The 24,712-nt window shown below is 32.8% G+C and overlaps 5 protein-coding genes across 6 annotated transcripts in view; 4 read left to right on the forward strand and 1 right to left on the reverse strand.

Annotated features, from left to right (window-relative positions):
• The window catches only part of LOC135133474 (nuclear migration protein nudC), a 119,875-nt gene extending 115,414 nt beyond the window's left edge, over positions 1 to 4,461 (forward strand). Inside the window, exons 5-6 of the mRNA XM_064061896.1 lie at positions 4,090 to 4,292; positions 4,345 to 4,461. Of these exons, the coding sequence (XP_063917966.1) occupies positions 4,090 to 4,292; positions 4,345 to 4,396 (255 nt within the window). The 3' untranslated portion in view covers positions 4,397 to 4,461. The remainder of the gene's footprint in view (positions 1 to 4,089; positions 4,293 to 4,344) is intronic.
• A 103-nt stretch (positions 4,462 to 4,564) lies between these two features.
• On the reverse strand, positions 4,565 to 6,344 carry LOC135133473 (protein odr-4 homolog). 2 transcript variants are annotated; one of them, XM_064061894.1, is made up of 5 exons: positions 6,140 to 6,344; positions 5,584 to 6,087; positions 5,293 to 5,472; positions 4,846 to 5,233; positions 4,565 to 4,794 (listed from the first exon to the last, which is right to left on the reverse strand). In XM_064061894.1, exons 1-5 carry the CDS (start codon positions 6,233 to 6,235, stop codon positions 4,634 to 4,636), a joined length of 1,329 nt encoding a protein of 442 aa, XP_063917964.1. In that variant the 5' UTR covers positions 6,236 to 6,344; the 3' UTR covers positions 4,565 to 4,633. The 2 variants fall into 2 exon arrangements, with proteins under 2 accessions (XP_063917964.1, XP_063917965.1); XM_064061895.1 differs by having other exon boundaries at positions 6,145 to 6,233.
• Positions 6,345 to 9,625: 3,281 nt separating this feature from the next.
• LOC135133618 (regucalcin-like) lies at positions 9,626 to 10,853 on the forward strand. The gene is made up of 5 exons (XM_064062074.1): positions 9,626 to 9,782; positions 9,854 to 10,066; positions 10,121 to 10,336; positions 10,393 to 10,568; positions 10,633 to 10,853. The coding sequence occupies exons 1-5, from the start codon at positions 9,626 to 9,628 to the stop codon at positions 10,798 to 10,800; spliced, it is 930 nt and encodes a 309-aa protein (XP_063918144.1). The 3' UTR covers positions 10,801 to 10,853.
• Positions 10,854 to 17,526: 6,673 nt separating this feature from the next.
• LOC135133617 (regucalcin-like) lies at positions 17,527 to 19,238 on the forward strand. Its single transcript, XM_064062072.1, has 6 exons — positions 17,527 to 17,608; positions 18,026 to 18,220; positions 18,267 to 18,464; positions 18,519 to 18,734; positions 18,782 to 18,960; positions 19,011 to 19,238. The coding sequence occupies exons 2-6, from the start codon at positions 18,067 to 18,069 to the stop codon at positions 19,182 to 19,184; spliced, it is 921 nt and encodes a 306-aa protein (XP_063918142.1). The 5' UTR covers positions 17,527 to 17,608; positions 18,026 to 18,066; the 3' UTR covers positions 19,185 to 19,238.
• A 135-nt stretch (positions 19,239 to 19,373) lies between these two features.
• On the forward strand, positions 19,374 to 20,599 carry LOC135133678 (regucalcin-like). Its single transcript, XM_064062152.1, has 5 exons — positions 19,374 to 19,571; positions 19,626 to 19,832; positions 19,886 to 20,098; positions 20,156 to 20,334; positions 20,383 to 20,599. Exons 1-5 carry the CDS (start codon positions 19,418 to 19,420, stop codon positions 20,551 to 20,553), a joined length of 924 nt encoding a protein of 307 aa, XP_063918222.1. The 5' UTR covers positions 19,374 to 19,417; the 3' UTR covers positions 20,554 to 20,599.
• Positions 20,600 to 24,712: the final 4,113 nt, after the last annotated feature.

Raw genomic sequence — 24,712 nt, forward strand, 5'->3', positions numbered from 1 at the left:
TTTTTTGCTCGGTTTCAATTCCATTTTTTGTACGATATTTTGTTACTCGATTCTTGTTCCATATTTTGTTACTCGATTTTCTTCGTTCAAATTTTTGTAAGATTTTTGTTCCTTTTTTTTACTTCATTTGTGTTCGATTTTTGGTCATTTATACTCCAATTTTTGTTCCTTTTTGCTCAATTTTTTTAATTATTTTTTGTTGAATATTTTGTTTTTTCCCTCAATTTTTTGTATGATTGTTTTCTCAATGTTAAGTTTCTTTGCTCGTTGTCTTTTTTTTTGTTCAATTTTTCATCAATTTCTTTTGAGTTTTTTTATTTGTTTCATTTTTGTTCACTTTTTTACTCGATCTTTTGATCGGGTTTTTTTTGCTCATTTTTTTGTTCTATTTTTTGCTGATTTTTTATATTTTTTCTATTCTTTTTTTTCTCAATTTTTGTTTGACTATTGTCTGAATTTTGTGTAAGTTTTTGTGCTTGATTATTTTGTTCAATTTTTCATCAATTTCTTTTGAGTTTTTTTTTTTGCTCATTTTTTGTTATATTTTTTTTTGCTCGTTTTTTTTTTGTTTAATTTTTAGCTCGATGTTTTGTTACTTGATTTTTTGTTCAAATTTTTGCACGATTTTGCTTCCTTTACTTTTATCCTGATTTGCCCAATTTTTTACTTGATTTTATTCGATTTTTTGCCGATTTTTTTTTTTTTTGGTTTTTTCCTTAGTCGGGTTTCTCTCGATTTTTTTGTTCTATTTTTGCTCGTTTTTTTTTTTGTTTTTTTTTGCTCCATTTTTATTCTATTTTTTGTACGATATTTTGTTACTCGGTTTTCTTGTTCAAATTTTTGCACGATTTTACGATTTTTGTTCCTTTTTTTACTCCATTTTGTTGGATTTTTGATCATTTTTACTCGAGTTTTTATTCCTTTTTTGCTCAATTTTTATTACTTGATTTTTTTGTTGGATTTTTTTCTAGCCTTTATTTTCTAGTTTTTGTGCTAGATTTCTTTGTTCGACTTTTTGCTTTTTGTTCCAATGTTTGCTAATTTTTTTTTTCTTTGTTCCATTTTTCTTGCTAGATTTTTTTTGTTAAATTTTTTCGATTTTTCTGTGTGCTTTTTATTCGATTTTTACGTAATTGTATTGTGGCTTTTCTGTTCTAGTACAAGAGTATGTAGTTTATAAAAACTTAAATGGGAATTTTTGGTCTGTTTTGGGTTGGGTCTTTTGAGTTTTTTGTTTTGGTTTTTCTAAATTTTTTTGTTGCTTTTGTTCTTGGATTTTTTCTAGATTTTTTTATTCAATTTTTGCTAGATTTTTTGTTTGCTTTCTCGATTTTTTGGTGCGATTTTTTTTACTCAATATTTTGTTCGATTTTTTGCTTTGTTTTTGCATTCCCTGCTCAATTTTTTTTTGCTCGGCCCATATTTACCAGTTTTTTCCAATTTTTTCTTAATGTTTTTGTTGGATTTTTTTTTTTTATTTTATTTTTTCTCTTTGATTTTTTTTTGCTCGATTTTAATTCCATTTTTTGTAGGATATTTTGTTACTCGATTCTTGTTTCATATTTTGTTACTCGATTTTTTTGTTCAAATTATTGCACGATTTTTGTTCCATTTTTGTTAGATTGTTGGTCATTTTTTTTACTAGAGTTTTTGTTCCTTTTCTGCTCATTTTTTTTTAAATTGAGTTTTTGTTGAATTTTTTGTTTTTTTTTTCTCAATTTTTCGGTTGATTGTTTTCTCAAAAGTTTCTTGGCTCGATTTCTTTGTTTGATTTTTATTACTTTTTTGCCAAATTTTTTGTTCTATTTTTTTTTTGCTCGATTTTTGTTTTTTTTTACTCGATTTTTTGTCATTTTCTCTCAATTTTTTTGTTTGATTGTTTTATCAATTTTTTTGTAAGTTTTTTTACTCGATTTTTATTCCATTTTTTGCTTCAGCTTTGTCCGATTTTTACTCAATTTTTTTTGTTCTAAATTTTTTGCTCAATTTTTGCTAAATATTTTCATGTTCTATTTTTTCTTCCATTTTTGCTCAGTTTTTTATTTGTTAGATTTTTGCTGCATTTTTTCTTGGATTCTTTTTTAGTCGGGTTTCTCTCGATTTTTTTGTTGGATTGTTTCTCGATTTCTGGTTCATTTTTTTTTTTGTTCAAATTTTTGCACGATGCTTGTTCCTTTTTTTTGCCCAATTTTTTGTGCTGGATTTCTTTGTTCTACTTTTTGTTCGATTTTAATTCCATTTTTTCGCTTGATTTTTTTTCTCAAATTTTCATCAATTTCTTTTGCCTTTTTTTGTTTCATTTGTATTCGATTTTTTGTTCAAAATATTTTTTTTGTTTGCTAATTTTTTGCATATTTTCGTCTTCGATTCCACCATTTTTGTTCGTTTTTTTTTTGTGGTGTTTTTTTTTTTTTTTTGTTCAAGTTTGTGCGCGATTCGTGTTCCTTTTTTTATTCCATTTTTGTTGGCCTTTTTTTACTCAAATTTTATTCCATTTTTTTGCTTGATTTTTTTTCAAATTTTCATCAATTTCTTTTGCCTTTTTTTGTTTCCTTTTTTATTCGATTTTATGGCCGATTTTTTATTCAAAATACTTTTTTTGTTTGCTCATTTTTTGCTTAATATTTTCGTCTTCGATTTATTCTTCCATTTTTTTTATTTAATTTTTTTTGGATTCGTTTTTGGTCGAGTTTCTGTCGATTTTTCTGTTGGATTGTTTTCTCGAGGTCTGGTTTAATTATTTTTTTTTACTCAATTTTTGCCTCTTTTCCGCTTTTCCTGTTCGATTTTTTCTCGATGTTTTTGTTCGATTTTTTGTGCAAAATTTTTGTTTAATTTTTTTTGTTTTGTTTTTTTTTTTTTTTTGTTCAATTTTTTTTGCTATTCAATTTTTAGTTCGATATTTTGTTAATCGATTTTTTTGTGCCTTTTTTTTGCTCAATTTTTTTTACTTGATTTTTTTTTGCTAAATGGATTTTTTTCTCGTTTTTTTTGTTTTCTCAATTTTTTGTTTAGTTTTTTTCCTCCATTTCTTTGTTAGACTTTTTGCTCAATTTTTATTCCATTTTTTTGCTTGTTTTTTTTTTCAGTTTTCATCAATTTCTTTTGCCTTTTTTTTGCTTCATTTTTTGCTTAATATTTTCGTCTTCGATTTATTCTTCCACTTTTGTTCGTGTTTTTTTTTTGTTGGATTCGTTTTTGGTCGAGTTTCTGTCGATTTTTTGTTATTGTTTTCTCGATATCTGGTTCAAATTTTTTTCCAATTTTTTGCTCTTTTCCGCTTTTGCTGTTCAATTTTTTCTCGAAGTTTTTGTTCGTTTTTTTGTGCAAAATTTTTTGTTTCATTTTTTTGTTCAATTTTTATTGCTTTTTTTATTCAATTTTTAGTTCGATATTTTGTTCATCGATTTTTTTTTTTTCAATTTTTTGTTGGGTTTTTCCTGAATTTTTTTTGTAAGTTTTTTTTTTGCTTTATTTCTTTGTTCGACTTTTTGCTCTATTTTTATTCCATTTTTGTTCGATTTTTTATTCAATTTTTTTTCTTAGATTTTTGCTGAATCTTTTGATTTTTTTGCAACATTTTTTGTTCGATTTTTTGTTCCATTTTTTCCTTGCCTTTTTTGGTTCCATTTTTTCGACTTTTCTCTCCGAAACTACTAGACCATCATGTCAAAATGTTCCATAGTAAATTACTTAAATTTCATAAAATAACTAGATTTCTATACTTGTGGTTTATGAAACGGCCTTTATTATTTACCCTAGACGTAGACGAACGCTGAACTTTGCAAATTCTGAATGCCGTACTTTTGATTCAATTTTAGCGAAGTGCGACTAATATCTTTTTTTTTTTTGAAACATTGGATTTCTTTGTTTGTACTTCAGGGGCAAGGGAAATTCTACCCAATTACATAAACCAAACCAAAAGACCAACAATTTACACATTTAATCACAATTTAATTAATCTGAATAAAACTTTCTCAAGAGGATAAATGCAATACATACATAAATATTTAAAAAAAATTAGGGTTGTTTAGCAAATTCTAGAAATTTGTTTTACACATATTAATTTATGGACTTTCCTAATTATAGATTAATAAAATGAACTGGTGGTCTAAACTCGTGCTTTCCGATCCCGAAATTAGTACTAGAAAAATAAACCCGGAGCCTTCTAAACTAAGCGATTTGGACGGCGAAACAAGAGGCTTAGTAGAAAAAATGATGTACGATCAAAGACAAAAGGAATTAGGACTGCCAACTAGTGACGAACAGAAGAAACAAGACGTCATCAAAAAGTACGTATTATACATTTGATCATTCATTTTTAATAACCACGATTATGTACAGGTTCATGGAGCAACACCCCGAAATGGATTTCTCAAAATGTAAATTTAACTAAAGTAGCATTTTACACTGATTTTTAAGTATTTGAATCTGCATAAATAAATAAAGTTTCATTTTTAATGGTGTTTTTTTAAGCAAACGAAACAAAAATTTCAGTGGCGCCCTCTTACGTTTGATTAGCGAAACAAACCTTGAAATGTCAAGTTTTGTATATAAAGAAATCTTCAAAGGTTAAAATTTTATTAAATACAAAATATAAATGCGACACGTAACAAATAAAATATATAACCAGTTAATTCCCTTGGATAAAATGTAGCCCCAGCGATAAAATCAGTACGAATAAGGCGAGCACTGCACCAATGTAGTACAAGGATGGAGTGGTTTCTAGCGTTTTCTTGGGAATCATTTCTTCGCTCTCGGTTTCCGCAGCTTCATTGTAATAGTCTGACAAATCTGTTAAAGCAAAAATGAAATAATTTAACAACAAAAAAAAATCGTGCGTACCAGCTTGACCCTCTGCATCCACCACATCCTTCTCACTATTAATTTTAATGTCTAGCATTTCTTCCAGAGAAATTTTAGCATCATGGGGACCTTCTCCGGGAAAAAGGTAATCAGAAATGGCAATATTGCTATTTGGTAAATTTATCAGAACGCGACGTGGGGGCTCGTGGACACTATTCATGTCTTCTCCGTGCTCTTCTTCAGTCAGTGAATCCCAGTGCATCTCCAATCTCGTGGACATACTTCTCAGGATATCTTGCATGACGGATTCTGACGCTCCACTGATAGAAAGTTTTGGATTCAGCCACAGTTTTGACACCACATTTCCAAAAATACGAATTTGATTACCAGAGTCACTTATTTCAAAAGAGTTTAAATCGCCACTTTCCTATAGTGAATTAATTTTATTATTATTATTATTTTTGTACATAGCTAAAAATAACTTACACATGGTTGCAAAATACAAACGTGTATGGGTTTAAAATTATCATCATGACCACTCAGTTTACTATTTCTTGAAATTTTCTTTTTACCTATACTTTCAACACTCTCGTCGGCGTCTTTTAACTCCCCGTCAAACAAATATATGGACGATTTTAAATTTTTATTCATTATATCCAATATTATCTGAAAATCTAGATATCAAAAACTGTCAATTTTCCCGCCAAGTGTCAGCAAAATAATAACCAATCAGGAATGAGGGATAAAATAACGTTACAAAGAACTACCAAAACTCACCCCTATGTGTTTCTTTAGCGGCCAGTCACTCTCATTGTCACTAATATGATAAACATGATCCATCTGGTACTTACAATGAATTTGTGCCCACCGAATAGGACTCGCTAAAAATTTGAATTCCGCAGGCTTCACAGACCCCACCCCCACTTCAAAACTTTTACACGTGACCTGTTGTGTCGTCAAACAATAATTTAAAACGAGCTTTTCATTACTGGCAGTGTTGCCAAATAGGTATTTCTGGGACTCCAGGTGCTTGTGAACACAGTTCAAGATCCCTTTGATTTTGGGCGAAAACGGGTTCAGGGCGTCCTCAAGCGACACGATAAATATGCCCAGGACGTACATTCCGCCAGGGAGGGTACGGGTGGCTTGCCGGGCATGGTCCGCCACCCATTCCTCGTCGATGTCGTTGATTGCTGTCAAACGAGGTGGGTCTTTGGCATCCTGAGACTGAATAGGGGGTGTTTTGGCGAAGTGTATGACGTAGTCTTTTCCAGACGATGACTGTTAAAAGAGGAGAGTGAGCATATGTTGACGAAAGTGAGGTTAGAATTACCTGACCTAAAATTAGTCCTACGGTGTAGGGGTTTTGTTTGGCAATGGTGTGAAGGTAGGATAAGAGGCGGTCGTCGGAGACGGCGCTGCGGACCATTTTACGGTAATTTTAAAACGTAAAAATAATATTGTACACAAATTTAATTAGACGAGTGACATTTACAACAACACAACAGGAACTGTCAAACTGCCGGAAGTGTCAGGTGGTGTAAGTTGTGTTGCCTACCACACTAATTGTATTTCTGAATTAGTTGCTTTAATTGTTTATAAATATACATAACTTTAGCTTATTTGTTTTAATGCTTATGTAATTTATAACTGCCCTTTTTGTTAAAAAGTGAAAACGGTAAATGTATAATGTAACTTTTGTATATGCAACCAAGAATACAGTATGATTATCCATTCGATCTATTTTCATTTATCTATCCAATCATCCCCACCATAGATTAATATAGATGCGACATACAGGCCGATTTTGCAAAACCACCCTTATTGACATTGGGGTCCTCAACCGCCAAAGGCAAGCGCCAAATTTAAATATTCGATTCCAATAAAAAAAACTTGATTCACTACAACTCGTCGCCTGAAAACTTGTTTGATTTACAGACCAGAGCGCGCTCAAGCCAATGTCGACTCTAAGCGTTCAGAAGCTATTTGGTTGGTTTAGACTATAATTTCTGCGGGAAATAGTTGTTTGGTCGGTTTTTATAACGACCAAGTGAATATTTTTGGTACATATTTAGATGATTTTACATATTTTGTTTAACTAAGAATTAATTCTTTATTTGTGGTTTATACTAGCAAAACGTCTTAAACTAAGAATATTGTTGAAATCGTAATAACACAATGGTTTTTTTTTCGGGATAACGTTTTGGAAACACTGTGTTCTATTTTGTACGATTCTTTTTAATGTTTTTAGTGACAATTTTTGTGGTTGTTTTCGATACACTGTATGATATTAACAGTGAGAAAAAAATAAACAATTAAAATAATCGAAAATTCGAAAAATCGAGAAATCTAATAATAATCGAAAAATCGAAACCTTAAAAAATCGTAAAACCGAAACATTGAAAAATCGAAATATCGAAGAACTGAAAATCGAAAAAATGTAAAATTTAAAAATCGAATAACGAGAGATTGAAAGATCAAAAGAACGAGAAATCGAAAAGTGATGATGTCGAAAAATCGAAAAATAGAGAAATCGACAAACAAAAAGTTAAAAGTTGAAAAATTGGAAAAGCGGAAAAATCAAAAAACGAAAAAATGGAAAACTGGAAAAACTGGGAAACGGAAATAGGCCAAAATAAAAAATTGAAAAAGTGACGAATCGAAAATCTGAACAACCAAATCTCGATAAATCGGGAATGAAAAATTAACAAATCGAAAAATTGAAAAACAGAACATCTAAAACCAGGAAGTCGAAAAATAGAAATATTAAGAAATATTGAAAAATTAAAATATCAAATTTTGAAAAATCTAAAATTTAAAAATCCAAAAATTGAAAAATCGAAAAAGTAAAAAGGTAGACAAATCGAAAACTCAGAAGTCAAAAATAAAAAAGCCGAAGAATTGAAATATTGAAAAATCCTAAAACTGAAATATCTAAAACTGAATAATCGAAAAATCAAAAAAGTGAAGTCGAAAAATAGAAATCTTAAAAAATCGAAAAACTGAAAAATCAAAAACCTGAAAAATCAAAAAATTAAAGAATTGAAGAACAGGAAAATTGAAACAGTCGAAGGTCAAGAAATGGGAAAATCAAGACATCGATTAATTGAAAAATCAAAAGATTAAGAAATCGAAACTTTTGAAAAATTCGGAAACTTGAAAAATTGAAATGTCGAAGAACTGAAATGAAAAATCGAAAAATCTAAAATTTTAAAAATTAAAAAATATAAAATTAAAAAATCGAAAAATTGAAAAATCGAAAAAGTAAAAAAATCGACACATCGAAAACTCCAGAAGCCAAAAATCGAAAAGTCGAACAATCGAAATATTGAAAAATCCCAAAACTGAAATATCGAAAATCTGAAAAATGAAAGAAAAACTAAAAATGGAAAACTAAATCGGGAAATCAAAACATTGAAAAATCGAAAAATTTAAAAAGACAATTGAAAACAGAAAGTCTAAAACCGGGAAGTCGAAAAATCGAAAAGTCAAAAATAGAAAAGCCGAAGAATTGAAGTATTGAAAAATCCTAAAACTGAAAGATCTAAAAACTGATAAATCGAAAAATCAAAAAAGTGAAGTCGAAAAATAGAAACCTTAAAAAATCGAAAAACTGAAAAATCAAAAACCTGAAAACTCAAAAAATTAAAGAATTGAAGAACAGGAAAATCGAAACAGTCGAAGGCCAAGAAATGGGAAAATCAAAACATCGATTAATTGAAAAATCAAAAAATTGCCAATTTATAAATGTCAAATTTGAAAAATTGAAAAATCGAAAATTTGAAAAAACGACAATTGAAAAACAGAAAATCTAAAACCGGGAAGTCGAAAAATCGAAAGATTAAGAAATCGAAACATTTGAAAAATTGAAATATGGAAGAGCTGAAATGAAAAATCGAGAAATGGAAAAATCTAAAATTTTAAATATTGAAAAGTTAAAATACCAAAAAATTGAGAAATCTAAAATTTAAAAATCCAAAAAGTAAAAAGTCGACACATCGAAAAATCCAGAAGTCAAAAATGGAAAAGTCGAAGAACAGAAATATTGAAAAATCCCAAAACTGAAATATCGAAAAATAGAAAAATGAAAGAAAAACTGACGAATCGAAAAACTGAAAAATCTCAACATTGAAATATCCAAAAACTGGGAATCTAAAGAATGGAAGAATTGACAAATCGAAAAATCAAAAAAGTGAAGTTGAAAAATCGAAACCTGAAAAAATAGAAAAATTGAAAAACCAAAAAACATTAATTGAAAAATCGACAAATAAAGAGTTTATAAAAATCAAATCTAGTGTTAGCTTGTCGAAAGTAAAACGCGTCGTTAAAAATATTATGACATTTTTTCTAGTTAATTTTATTCCTAGTTAGAAACAAACACTGTTGCCAACATAAGTCGAGGAGTCCTCAACGTCACTTAATTTAAACTATGACGCTTTTCTATGTTCTCTGATCCCCACCAACAATGTGATGACGTCACCTCAGTATGTTAATTAAATTTTAAGTTTGTCTAGAATGTACAAAATAATATGCTTCTGTTCAAAATGGTATTAAAAAAATATTTAATTAATCATTTTAGGTTAATAACTCCAAATACAATTATTTCTCTTATCGATTTAATTTTCTCATTATTATCACTGCAAGAACTAGACATGATTACACCACAAACAAGCAATTTACGGATTATATCTTTTTAATTATAGATAAAGGGTTGTAACTACAAGTCATCCCACATGCTTAACGTTGACCCATAGGTTAATTGAATTAGACAAAAAGTCTTATAAAACTCGCCGGTTATGTCGTTTGTGCACTTGAAGACATGGCTCCAGTAATAGAAGTTATAACTGAGCGTGTAACCCTTGGTGAAGGTCCCCACTGGGATGAGGCAACCCAAAGTCTTTACTATGTGGACATTTTTGGTCAAGCGATCCACAAATTTGTGCCTTCTACTAATACACACACCAAAGTGGTACTAGGTAAGTAATAATTAATTTCAAAAACTGGCAGATATTATTATTATTATTATTACTATTTAATTCGTTTTCAGAAGGAGGTCCTGTAACTTTAGTGGTTCCCGTTGATGGTGCTACTAACCAGTTCGTTGTAAGCATTGCAAGAAAACTACTCCTGGTCACTTGGGACGGCGTCAGTGATAAAATCTCCGATTCCGAACTTTTGATTGAAGTTGAAAATAAGCCTGGTTATTTCAATAACAGGTTCAATGATGGCAAAGCTGATCCTTCTGGGCGTCTATGGGCCGGTACTGTCACCAAAATCGTACTATTTTCCATCCACTAACTCTCTTTTTACAAAGGTACAATGGGTCCAGAACCCGAAATCGGGAAACTCGAAAAAGAAAAAGGTGCTTTGTACACTCTGGTCGGGAAGCATCAAGTTAAGACACACTTGACTAAAGTGAGCATCGCCAACGGTTTAGCGTGGGACCTGGGGCTGAAAAAAATGTACTACATTGACTCCCCCAGACGCACTGTGGATGAGTACGACTACAACATCGAAAAAGGAGAAATCTGTGAGCACTAGTATGAAAATAGCGCACTCCTATACTTAGTAAAATTTTTGTTCCAGGTAACCGCAAGGTTGTTTTCAACCTGGACGTCCACGATATTCCAGGTGTTCCCGACGGGATGACCATGGACACAGATGGAAATTTGTGGGTGGCAGTCTTCGACGGAGGGTGTTTGTTGCACATCAACCCCAAAACTTCTGAATTAATTTCGAAGATCAATTTTCCGGCACGTCAGGTAAGTTGTTTTTTCGAAAATTGGGACAAATTTTGCATTTTTTGGTTTTATTGGGGTGTTACAGATAACGGCTGCCGCTTTTGGGGGACCCAATCTGGACGAACTTTACGTCACTAGCGCCCAGCTTGTTGTCAACGGGGTTAAGCAACCGCATCCCGCCGGAGCCGTCTTCAGAGTCACGGGATTAGGAGTCAGAGGACAGCCTGGCGTTAAAGTAAAAATACCGAAATAATGTAAAATACAGTGATTTGTATCAGTAGTAAATGAATAAAATTTGCAACGAGATGTTGTTTATTTTTTTCGTGTTTGTGAAGTTGGATTACGTGGAAGAGACTTTTCTTTAAAATATCCAAAAAGGGGTTAAAAAGTGTAAAGCATTCTGTTTCTTCTAAGCTAATAAAATAAAGAAAATTCTTCACTTATTCACATAAAAAAATGGCCCAGGATTATTACAATAATTGATAATATCTCTTTTGATAAAACTTTATTTTAATCTTTCGTTTGATAAGTTTTATATCACAAATTAATAAATCATTTACACTTCAAGTATTTTTTTAATTATTATTATCAAATAGATTGTTATTTTAATCGTTAATAATTAATAATTAAAATAGTAATTTATAAATAACGATAAAAACATTTTGGATGTTACGAGGTCATTTTGAAAAGTTGAATGCAATTTATGCTTTACTGTCACTCAACGCTTGAAGTTTGAACGATTTGTCCGATAACCCCAATGTCAAAAATGTCAAAACTAAAGATTATCAACTTCCACAAATTCGAGAATAAATGTTCAAATTCAAGCTGTAAGAAAATATTAGAACCCTCCCGTTTGCGAGTACCCGACGATATTAATTTTAACAAACAATAATTGTCAAGGTCTTTTGTTTCAAGATGGATTCATTGTTTTAATTTTCGAGTGAGTAGCTTATGAAGTGTGAATGATACAATAACTAATTAACTTAAATGAAAACATCCAGAACTAAAAAAATAGTTAAGCTTGAATAATTGAATTTCCTGTCACGTGTTTTACTTAAAAGTATTTCAGATCAGAAAACTGCTAATTAACTGGTCTTACACTAATTACATTCGTCTGACTCTCTACTTTTACGTTTTCTCGACCTTTCATGACGCCTACAGTACGTTTCCATCTATCTGTCTGTCCGTCTGTCTGCCGTCGCGGATTTTTATTAGACAGATAATCTCCAAAAGTACTGGGCCAATTGTTGTCAAATTTTGTATTTATACGTATTAGGAAGATCATGTAGATTATAAAACGCTAACCAAAATTTGTCTAATCATCCCCACTAATAATGTGATGACGTCACTTCAAAATTGTACATAGTAAATGGGTTTTAAATTATTATGACACAATTTCGGGAGCCCCAATGCTTGAAGTATCGTATTCTTGAAAGAAAACTGTATACATATTAAGAAAAAGAAACCTTGATAAATTAAGCCCCACCCACCCGCCCTTCTCAATTGTGACGAATTTTTCATTTGTTGTCAGATCGAAGGGCGGAGCTTAATTGCAAAATTCATGTTTGTTTGATTCTTTAAAAAAATTATTAAAGAGTCTTGAGGGATCCGAGTGTCTTTTTAAGAGGATTATGAAGGAAACTCGGGGGCCACGAGTGTCTATCTTAAATGATTGACACAATCCCAATGCCACGTGTGTCAATTTTATAATGATTATAACACAATCTCGAAGACCACGAAAGTCTATTTTAAATTATTATGACGCAAGTTCGGGGGCCCCAATGTTTTAACTATCGTGTTGTTGAAAAATAACTATATGTATTTATATTGAGAAAAAGAAACTTTGATTAATTAGTAGCTACCAAGATAAGACTTTTTTGGCAAATGAGATACCCTCTAGGAAAGAGAGGGTAGGTGGGCGACGCTACTAGCTTCCATTTTCGTCCTATTTATCCTTTTTCGACCCTTTTCGTACTTTTCGTCATTTTTCGTCCTTTTTCATTCTTTTGGACCTTATTACCCGCTTTCGTCCTTTTCGTCCTTTTCATCCTTTTTCGTCCTTTTCGCCTTGTTTCGTCCTTATTATCCTTTTTCGTCCATTTTCCTCATTTTCGTCGTTTTTGTCCTTCTCGTCCTTTTTCGTCCTTATTATCCTTTTTCGTCCTTGGTCCTTTTTCGTCCTTTTCGTCCTTATTATCCTTTTTCGTCCTTGGTCCTTTTTCGTCCTTGGTCCTTTTTCGTCCTTTTCGTCCTTATTACCATGTTTCGTCCTCTTTCTTCCTTATCATCCTTTTTCGTCCTTCTTCGTCCTTTTTCGTCCTGATTATTCTTTTTCGTCCTTTTCGCCCTGTTTCGTCCTTTTATCCTTTTTCGTCCATTTTCGTCATTTTCGTCCCTTTTCGTCCTTATTATCCTTTTTTGTACTTTTTCGTCCTTTTTGGTCCAAACTATCGTTTTTCGTCCTTTTTCGTCTTTTCTCGTTTTTTTCGGCCTTATTATCCTTTTTCATACTTGTTCGTAATTTTCGTCCTTTTTCGTCCTTATTATCCTTTTTCGATCTTTTTCGTCCTCATTATCCTTTTTCTTCCTTATTATCTTTTTTCGTCCTTTTTCGTCCTTTTCGTCCTTATCATCCTTTTTCGTCCTTATTATCCTTTTTCATCCTTTTCGTCCTTTTTCGTCCTCTTCCGTGCTTTTTCGTCTTTTTGGTCCTTCGTCCTTTTTCGTTCTTTTCGTTATCTTTCGTCCTCTTTCGTCATTCGTCTTTTTCGTCCATTTCGTTCATTATTACCCTTTTTCGTCCTTATTATAGTTTTTCGTCCTTATTATCCTTTTTCGTCCTTATTGGTCCTTTTCGTCCTTCTTCGTCCTTTTCGTCCTCATTACCCTTTTTCGTCCTTATTATCCTCTTTCGTCCTTTTTCTCCCTTTTTGTCGTTCTCGTCCGTTTTCGTCCTTATTAACCTTTTTCGTATTTTTCATCCTTTCCGTCCTTTTTCATCCTTCTCATCCTTTTTCGTCCGTATTATCCTTTTTCGTCCTTTTTCGTCCTTATTATCCTTTTTCGTCCTTTTTCTTCTTTTTCGTCGTTCTCGTCCGTTTTCGTCCTTATTAACCTTTTGCGTATTTTTCATCCTTTCCGTCCTTTTTCATCCTTCTCATCCTTTTTCGTCCGTATTAACCTTTTTCGTATTTTTCATCCTTTCCGTCCTTTTTCATCCTTCTCATCCTTTTTCGTCCGTATTATCCTTTTTCGTCCTTATTATCCTTTTTCGTCCTTTTCGTCCTTTTTCGTCCGTATTATCCTTTTTGTCCTTATTATCCTTTTTCGTCCTTATCGTCCTTTTTCGTCCTTTTCGTCCTTTTTCGTCCGTATTATCCTCTTCGTCCTTATTATCCTTTTTCGTCCCTTTTCGTCCCTCATTTCTGCTTCATCCTTATTATCCTTTTTCGTCCTTTTTCGTCCTTCTTCGTCCTTTTCGTCCTTATTATCCTATTTCGTCATTTTTCTACATTTGTCGTTCTGTTTCGTCCTTTTCGTATTTTTTCTTCCTCATACGATAATAAGAACGAAAAGGACGAAAAAGGACGGAAAAGAACGAAAAAGGACGAAAAGGACGAAAAAGAACGAGAAAGGACGAAAGACGAAAGAGTACAAAAAGATCGAGAAAGGACGAAAAAGAAACGAGGGACGGAAAGGGACGAAAAAGGACGAAAACGACGGAAAATGAAAAAGGACCAAAATGGATAATAAGGACGAAAAAGGAAAAAAAAGGACGAAAAAGGGTAATAAGGAGGACAAAGAATGAAAAGGACGAAAAAGAATAAATAAGGGTGTGGGGACAAAAAATCTGCACAAATTTCAAACTAGAATAACTGTATTATAAAAGCAGGTATTAATAACGTGATCAACAACATTTATAAAAACAACTTTAAAGAACACAATCTGCACCATATCTGCTTGCTTTACGAATTTTTGTTTTAACACGGCGCATTAAATTTGTAAAAGCCGATATTTTTGTTTGCCGTATTTTCAGCAGTATACGCTTCTTTAATTCTGCATGTGTCGAGGCTTCCCATCCATTTTCGTACACATTCCTCTTTAGGTTTCTCCAAAAACGTTCAATTGGGCGTAGTTGAGGTACGTTGGGAACATTTTTGTCCTTAGGGATAAAAGGAATGTTTAACTCATTATATGCAGCAATAACGTTAGCTGCGTAATGAGCTGTTGCCATGTCTGGCCAAAATACAAAATTGCCATCCGAATGCTTTTCTCTTATAAAGCGGACAAGTCGAGACCTAACGCACTGTTTTTCATAAATATCTGCATTAACAGAATTTCCAGATGGGCAAATAAACGCAGTAGAATGTCTACGTGAAGAAATGGCCAACCAGACCAACAACTTGGACTGAAATTTTTTATGACGTTTGAATTTCACTTTATCATCTACTTCTTCTCCTTCCTTGCAATAGAAATGTTTATTATTAGCAGTATCGCTACCATCAAAAGTGAAGTAGGATTCGTCATCGATGATTATTTCAGTTCCATTTGAGGGGGAAAAAGCGGATTCAGAAAGATGCCTTAATTTTCGTTTTTGTTCCAGCTTTTGTTTTTCTGAATATTTGGGGGCGGATTTTCTCGTTGCAAGCTTGACATTATTGTCCTTTAATATGTTGCTAACATACTTTTTGTCAATTTTAAATTTCCGTCCAAGCTTTCTTAGTGAAACACCAAGTTTACCATGACTTTGATTGACTAAGGCTTCTCTCTTCTTCTGGGGCATTTTTCTTGCTGGTCTTCCGCTTCCTACTTGTCTTTCTACCGAATTCCCATTCTCTACTCTTCTGCAAATGCTATAAGTTGTCCTTTTTGATATCCCCATTTGGAAGAAGTGATTAACGGTGAATGACTTTTTTAAATGCATATGCCTTCTATAAAATTCGGCAATCACAGATCGGCGATCATTTTCATTTAAGTGTTCCATTATTACAAAAAATATTGAAACTTTCGAGAGGAACTAGGCATAACAATTTTTAACAACTGTCAAAAAATGTCATAACGTCAATCGTCATTTTTCTCAAAGCTAACTCGATTTTCGGTAAATTAAAATTTGTGCAGATTTTTTGTCCCCACACCCTTAAGAACGAAATATGACGAAAAGGTCGAATAAGAACGAAAAAGGACGAAAGAGGAAAAAGTACAAAAAGATCGAGAAAGGACGAAAAATGACGAAAAAGGACGAGAAAGAACCGAGGGACGAAAAGGGACGAAAAAGGACCAAAAAGACGAAAAATGACGGAAAAGGACGAAAAAAAAAGAGGGACGAAAAAGGACGAAAAGGACGGAAAAGGACGAAAAAGGATAATGAGGACGAAAAAGGGTAATAAGGACGACAAAGAATGAAAAGGACGAAAAAGGATAAATAAGGACGAAATATGACGAAAAGGACGAAAAAGAACGAAAAAGGAAAAAGTACAAAAAGATCGAGAAAGGACGAAAAATGACGAAAAAGGACGAAAAAAAAGAGGAACGAAGAAGGACAAAAAGGACGAAAAAGAACGAAAAGGACGGAAAAGGACGAAAAGGACGGAAAAGGACGAAAAAGGATAATGAAGACGAAAAAGGACCAAAATGGATAATAAAGACGAAAAAGGAAAAAAAAAGGACGAAAAGGACGAAAAAGGGTAATGAGGATGACAAAGAATGAAAAGGACGAAAAAGGAAGAAATATGACGAAAAGGACGAAAAAGAACGAAAAAGGACGAAAGAGGAAAAAGCACAAAAAGATCGAGAAATGACGAAAAATGACGAAAAAGGACGAGAAAGAACCGAGGGACGAAAAGGGACGAAAAAGGACGAAAAAGACGAAAAATGACGAAAAAGGACGAAAAAAAAAGAGGGACGAATAAGGACGAAAAGGACGAATAAGAACGAAAAGGACGAAAAAGGATAATATAAGGAAGAAAAAGGACGAAAAGGACGGAAAAGGACGACAAGGACGAAAAAAGACGAACCCGGACGAACAAAGGACGAAAAAGGACAAAAAAGGACGAAACAGGACGAAAAAGAACGGAATGGGCGAAAAAGGACGAAAAAGGATAATAAGACCGAAAAGGACGAAGAAGGACGAAACAGGATAATAAGGACGAAAAGGACGAATAAGGACGAAAAGGACGAATAAGGACGAAAAGGACGAAAAAGGACGAAAAAGAATAATAAGGAAGAAAGAGTACGAAAAAGACGAAAATGACGAAAGATTTAGACATTTTCGAAACTCAACTAAATACATTTTCTTGTATATTTCGGGCTCTAGAACTCAAATCCGCCTCGGTTTTTTGATGCCTGTAACCGTTTTTCCAGAATCGACCGTTGAAATCCCGAAATTTTTGAAATTTTCAAAAATTCGCATTTCGCAGCGATTTTTTTGAAAATGTTGCTTCGTGACAACATGCTATATTTTTGGAATCAGCGTGTCGAGATCTACGTTCCTGAATTTTTTCATAATATTTAGACATCTTTTTTAAAATTGAAATTTTTTAATGGTTCCCCTTCTTCAAATTTCGCAAAAATTTCGACATTTTCGAAACTCAACTAAATACACTTTCTTGTATATTTCGAGCTCTAGAACTTAAATCCGGCCTCGGTTTTTTGATACCTGCAACCGTTTTTCCAGAATCGACCGTTGAAATAACGAAATTTTTGAAATTTTCAAAAATTCGCATTTCGCGGCGATTTTTTCGAAAATGTTGCTTCGTGACATGCTATAATTTTGGAATCAGGGTGTCGAGATCCTAAATTTGATGTACTGTACTTTACAGACGAGGGAAGTTCTGTCCAAATAATGTTCGACCAATTTTTTTATGGTGTGTAACTGTCGTACTTTGATTTCTGAAGAAATTATCGTTGAAATGTAATTTATCATTGTTAAACTAAAAATAGCAACAAATGTACAATAACAGTAATTATTATTCGATTACATAATTAAGTCAAGTGAACCATCAAAGACTAAAACACTGAAGAATGGTTAGTTTTTTGTGCTCGAGAATCTTGTCATTGAGACCGTACGTATTTAATAGATATCGTATTATCGTTTTATTTATTTTTAGCCCATAATTGCAGTACTGTATATCTTGATAAGAGTGCACTCGTGATATCAAGATCTGAAATTTCCACTGAGCGATGTTATCACACAAATAACTTAAATTTTTATACAGAATTTACATTTATTAACATAATCCCACTATAGTGCTACATATTTTTATGCAATAATACGATCGGATTTATAAACATAGTTTTATCTCTGAAACTATATCCCGTCGGGACCTATAACTTCTTCCCACAATTTAAAACTGGGTCACATAGTACTTAACAAAGCTAGTAATCATGCTTACAAGAGACATGTTTGTTGCACATTGATTAGATAATTAACTACACTTGTATATATACAATAGAACTGAACACGTAACACTCCATTTTAGTGCTTCGTTCAACACCTTCTTGAAAAAAAAAATTGTGGTCGATGGCAACTGTAGAACGAGTAATCGACGGCTGCAGCCTTGGTGAAGGCCCCCACTGGGACGTTCCCAGCCAAAGTCTATACTTTGTTGACATATTTGCAAACAACATACTAAAATACACCCCATCGACGAAAATCCTTACGAAAGCGTCACTCGGTAAGAACTTTTCCAACTTCTACACAATCATCACCCATGCTTTCAGAGAAATCGCCGTCTTTCATTGTACCCGTCGAAGGTAGAAGTAATGAATTTATTGTCTCACAAGAGTCAGAACTGGTGATAATATACTGGGATGGCGAAAGCGAGGACGTACAGGTGGTGGAAAAAGTGTGTGCTGTGGACAATTCTGAAAAAAAATTCAACGATGGAAAGTGTGACTCTTTGGGACGACTGTGGGCTGGTCAAAACACAACTATAATTTATACAATAAATATATATTAAACAAAAATTGTAGGTGCTCACATCGTCCCTACTGACGACTTCACGCAGGCTCAGCCACTAGGTACTTTGTACAATCTTGACACAAACAATCAACTTGTAGACCAAGCTGGTGAAATTCGGGTTTCAAATGGACTGGCCTTCAATGAAACGACCCAAAAACTGTTCTACATTGATTCTTTAGAACAAAGAGTTGATAAGTTTGACCTGGACGTTACTAAAGGCACTATCTGTAAGTCTACATTTGTCAAAACTCAGTTACACCTTTTTGAACTCTAGCAAACAAGCAGCCTTGGTTTACTTTCCATAGATTAAGTATTTCTGGATATCCCGATGGGATGACGATTGATACAGACGGTAATCTTTGGGTCGCCGTTTTTCAAGGTAGTCGTGTATTGAAAATTGACGGCAACAAGTGTGAAACCTTGTTAGACACCATTAACATACCCACCGAACAGGTACTATTTTTTCGCAACATAATAGTTTAGATAAACTGGATCATTTATAGGTAACTTCTGTGGCATTTGGTGGGTCAAATCTGGACGAACTATATGTAACTACTGGATCTGTAGACGGTTTCGGGAAAAGAGAAACGAGTCCTCCGGATAGTGGTGCGACTTACAAGGTCACTGGAACTGGTGCTAAAGGTCTTCCCGCCACTAATTTTAAACTACATCAATGAAAAACTTAAACCAATGTACAAAGGTTTTGACATAATAAAATGTTGACAGTGGTATTTTCTTAATCTTCGAACCAACAAAAATCATGAATGCATCACTCAAGATTGTGTTTGTTTTTCAATGAATGCTAAAGCGTAACTGATTAGATAATTCATTTTTTATATACGAACAAAATTACATTGTAGTCAATGACAACCCGACCATCTTATAAGTGGTATTAAAAATTGTAAAAAAAATGCCAACGATTGAAAGAGTCGCTGAAGGTTGTATTCTGGGTGAAGGACCCCATTGGGACGCTTCCACTCAAAGTCTATTCTTGGTTGACGTACCAGGAAGGCAGATTTTGAAATACACACCATCAACCAACAAACTGACGAAGGCTCCAGTTGGTAAAAATTTGCATTTCGTTATGAAACATTTAATAACTGTTAGTTCGTTTTTAGAAAAACAGCCATCATTTATTATACCCGTGGAAGGAAAAATCAACGAATTTGTTATCTCGCAAGGGAACGAACTGGTTGTTGTATTTTGGGACGGCGAAACTGAAGATGTGAAAATACTACAAAACATTAGTAAAGTGGCGACTTCAGTCGAAATTCCAAACTATTTCAACGACGCTAAATGTGATTCCTCTGGACGATTATGGACTGGTAATGAATTAACAATTTTTGACAAATGAATCTAAAGTATGAATTTTTGGTAGGAACTGTTAGCATTGCCGCTGATATTTTCAAAACCCAACCTCTAGGCACTCTGTACAGTGTTGACGCGACCAAACAACTCAAAAGCCACGTCGACAAAATCTATGTATCTAACGGAATAGCTTTCAATGACAAAATTAAAAAAATGTTCTATGTCGACTCCTTAGGAGGTGGGGTTGATCAGTTTGACTTCGATGTTACTACTGCCACCATCTGTAAGAAATTGTAACCACAACAACTACTATTTAACTATCTTTAAACACAAATTGCAGCCAACAGAATACCTTGGTTTGATTTACAAAAACTGGGCATTCCTGGGATAGTGGACGGGATGACCATAGATTCAGACGGTAATCTATGGGTCGCAGTGTCTAGAGGAAGTCGCGTCCTGAAAATCGACGGTTATAAAGCGCAAACTTTGCTCGATACGATCAATTTTCCTACCCAAAAGGTAGCCAGTTTTATTACTAACGATTTTTATATAACGGAATTTTGATAGGTAACTTCTGTAGCTTTCGGGGGAGCAAATCTGGATGAGTTGTATGTGACTACAGGGCATATGGTGTATGACGAAACGAAACCACGTGATCCTGCAGCAGGTGCTATTTATAGAGTGACAGGACTCGGTGTTAAAGGAATTCCAGCTGTTAATTTTAGACTAAGTGTTTAAATTTGGAGCAATGTTGTGCAATATTGTGTACTTAAAATAAAATGTATTGAGTAATGAGATACTCGAAAAATTATGTGTCTCAATCAATAATATTATCGATGTCGATTATACTGGGTGTCCGGAAAACGGCGTATTATTTTGGGATCCCATGAGATTTTTTTGTAAATTTTTTTGGTGTTCGATTTTTGGAAAATTCTGACCTGATCTGTTTTTGAGTAAATTTTGGGATCCCGTTATTTTACTTTACTTTCATGTCCCTTACAGTACGAAGAAATAGGTTTCCCGTTTCCGTCTGTCTGTCTGACCGTCCGTCTATCTAACGTCCCGGATTTTTATTAGACAGATAAACTCGGAAAGTACTGGGCCGATTGTTGTTAAATTTTGTATTTATATTAGGAATATCGTGTAGATGGTAAAACGCTAAGCAAAATTTGCCTAATCATCCCCACCAATAATGTGATGACGTCACTTGAAAATTGTATGATATATAAACAAACGTGTGTTACATTACTGAATGTTGAACAAAAATTGTTGAATGTTTAATGTCGCTTTTTTTTCAACATTTCGGTATTTCAATTTTTTTTTATTGTTCAATGTTTCGTTTTTTACTTCCCGAGCGTAAGCAAAGGAAGTATTGTAATCGAGTCCGTTGGCCGACTCTCTACTTTTACGTTTTCTCGATCTTTCATGACCCCTAGAAGACGAAGAAATAGGTCTCCCATTTCCGTCTGTCTGTCCGTCTGTCCGTCTGTCCGTCTGTCCGTCTGTCCGTCTGTCCGTCTGTCCGTCTGTCCGTCTGTCCGTCTGTCCGTCCGTCCGTCTGTCCGTCCGTCTGTCCGTCTGTCCGTCTGTCCGTCCGTCTGTCCGTCTGTCCGTCTGCCGTCCCGGATTTTTATTAGACAGATAATCTCCGAAAGTACTCGACCGATTGTTGTGAAATTTTGTACTTATATTAAGAATATCATGTAGATGGTAAAACGCTAACCAAAATTTGTCTAATCATCCCCACCACTAATGCGATGACGTCACTTCAAAATTGTACATAGTAAATGGGTTTTCAATTGTATAAAATAACATAGTCCTACACATGTAGTTTACAACTCTGAATCGACTTTTCACCCGAAACGTCCAGATTTTTGGAAAAAAAATCAAAATTATAAAACAACATTTTGAAATTTAATTTTTAATCTGCTATCCCCTCCAAAAACTTGATGACGTCAGCTCAAAAGTTTGTGGAATAAATCATATCTAAAATGTACAAAATATGATGAGTCTGTACTTGTGATCTATCACTCCATTCATATTTTTTGGATTTGCATATACAGGGTGACTCAAAAAAATTAATGAATGCGTAAATTTATTTTACTGATTTACTCAGAAACTACAAAACCGAATGCTTTGAAATCTTGCAGATGTTTTAAGGTTATAAAGAGCATAATAAATGTTTAGTCAAAATATATTTGCTTATCCCCTCCAAAAAATTGATGACGTCAGCTCGAAAGTTTGCCGAATAAATCCTATCCAAACTGTAAAAATATGATGAGTCTGTACTTGTAATTTATCACTCCATTCATATTTTTTGGATTTGCATATACAGGGTGACTCAAAAAAATTAATGAATGCGTAAATATATTTTATTGATTTAATCAGGAACTACAAAACGGAATGCTCTGACATCTTGCAGATGTTTTAAGGTTATAAAGGGCATAATAAATGTTTAGTCAAAATATATTTGCTTATCCCCTCCAAAAACTTGATGACGTCAGCTCGAAAATTTGCCGAATAAATCATATCTAAAATGTACAAAATATGATCAGTCTGTACTTGTGATCTATCACTCCATTCATATTTTTTGGATTTGCATATACAGGGTGATTCAAGAAAATAAATGAAAGCGTAAATTTCTTTTACTGATTTACTCAGGAACTACAAAACCGAATGCTTCGAAATCTTGAAGACATTTTAAAATTATCATAAGCATGGTAAATTTTTGATCAAAACGTATTTGGTCGTCCCCCCTAAAAAATTTATGATGTCACCACAAAATTTTGCTGAAAAAATCCTATCTAAAATGTACAAAATACGGTGAGTCTCTTCTTGTGATTTATCATTCCATTCAAATTTTTTCGATTTGCATATACAGGGTGACTCAAAAAAATTAATGAATGCGTAAATTTATTTTATTGATTTAATCAGGAACTACAAAACCGAATGCTTTGAAATCTTGCAGATGTTTTAAGGTTATAAAGAGCATAATAAATTTTTAGTCAAAATATATTTGGTTATCTTCTACAAAAAACTGATGAGGTCAGCTCAAAAGTTTTCCGAATAAATCGTATCTACAATGTACAAAATATGATGAGTCTGTACTTGTGATTTATCATTCCATTCATATTTTTGGATTTGCATATGCAGGGTGACTCAAAAAAATTAATGAAGGCGTGAATTTATTTTATCGATTTAATCAGGAATTACAAAACCGAATGCTTTGAAATCTTGGGAATATTTTAAAGTTATTATAAGCATGGTAAACTTTTGTTCAAAATGTATTTGTTCATCCCTCCTAAAAAAATTGATGACGTCACCCTTAAATTTTGCTGAATAAATCCTATCTAAAATGCAAAAAATATGATGAGTTTGTACTTGTGATTTATCATTCCATTCATATTTTTTAGATTTTCTTAAGAGGTGGCTCAAAAAAATTAATGAAGTCGATTTATTTTATTGATTAAATTAAAGGCAACACTTATTATTAGTATTACACCCCAACAAACCCAATTTGGTAGACACAAAATTTGTTAAAGGAAAAACTCGGTTGAAACATAAGGGTAGCACGCTTATTTACATCGACTTTAACATTACAGACCTGCATTTGTTTTATGCGTTCACTTGATTCCGCGAATGTGAAATAGACATGTTTATAATCAACCAATTGTGAATTTCACCGTCAAGAATTAAAATAAAACCCAATGTTTTATATAATAAGCGGAAGTCGAAGCAATAAAACCGACGGTCGTTTTATTTACAGTTTCTCTGTTTGGCTCTCGCGTATGCTGTTACGCCTGTCATCTTAAATTAAGAATGTTTATACATACACGATTTTCAGTTGCCTCTGATACGTAGGTATACGTGAGTAAATTGTTTCGTTATTTTATTGATTATTACAAATCAATATTCAAACGACCCAATTCATTTTCCCGAAAATTTGAGAATATAATAATTTTATTCTTAGTATTACACTACATCTATCCCAACTGATATACGTGTCCTTGCAAAAATGTTGATGACGTCATCGCAATTTTTTTTTAAATTCCCACTACAAAAATGTAATGAGAAAAAAAACACAATAGGCATGCAGTCGTCAAGTTTCCGACAGCGAGGGAAGTACTGTCTAAACTCTTTAGACCAATTTTTTTTTTAATTTTTCAGTTTTCGGGTTTTTAATTTTACAGTTTTTCGATGTTTATTTTGACCTTTTTTGATTTTTCTATTTAAATTTTTTCTATTTTTCGAATTTTACAAATTGTCGGTTTTTCTCTTTCTAGAAAATTTTGTTTTCCGAATTTTTCTATTTCTGGATTTTTAATTAATCAGTTTTTCGATTTTACAGTTTCTTTTTTCAATTTTTCAAACTTTCAGTTGTTTTTGTAATTATCGAAGTTTTCATTTTCTCGAGTTTAAAGATTACAATTTTTAAAATTCTCGGTGTTTCAAGTTTCGTTTTTTCTATTTTTGATTTTTAATTTTTAAGGTTACAATTTTTACTTTTCCAATTGTTGACCTCTTAATTATTCGATTTTGAGTTTCTTTATTTTTTCAATTCTTCGATATCTCAATTTTTAAATTGTTGGGCTTTTCAGTGTTTCTTTCTCGATTTTTCAGTTTTTAATTTTTTGATTTTTCAATTTTTCAGTACTACAATTTTCCGATTTTTTGATTTTTTAAAATTCAGTTTTAATAAATTTGTCCTTTTGTTCAAAAGTTAAAAACGAAAAATTGAGAAAATGAAAAATTAAAAACAAGTAGGTAAATTATTTCGTTTCTTCGATTTTTTGATTTCTCAATTCGAAATTTTTATATTTTTCGTTTTGTTAATTGATAATTTTTGGATTTTTCAGTAAAATTTTTGTATTTTTTGATTTTTACTTCCCGAGCGTAA

This window comes from Zophobas morio, unplaced genomic scaffold (genome assembly GCF_036711695.1).
Source record: "Zophobas morio isolate AGI-343-1 ecotype UQ-CSIRO unplaced genomic scaffold, CSIRO_AGI_Zmor_V1 ptg000022l, whole genome shotgun sequence".
Lineage (NCBI taxonomy): Eukaryota > Metazoa > Arthropoda > Insecta > Coleoptera > Tenebrionidae > Zophobas > Zophobas morio.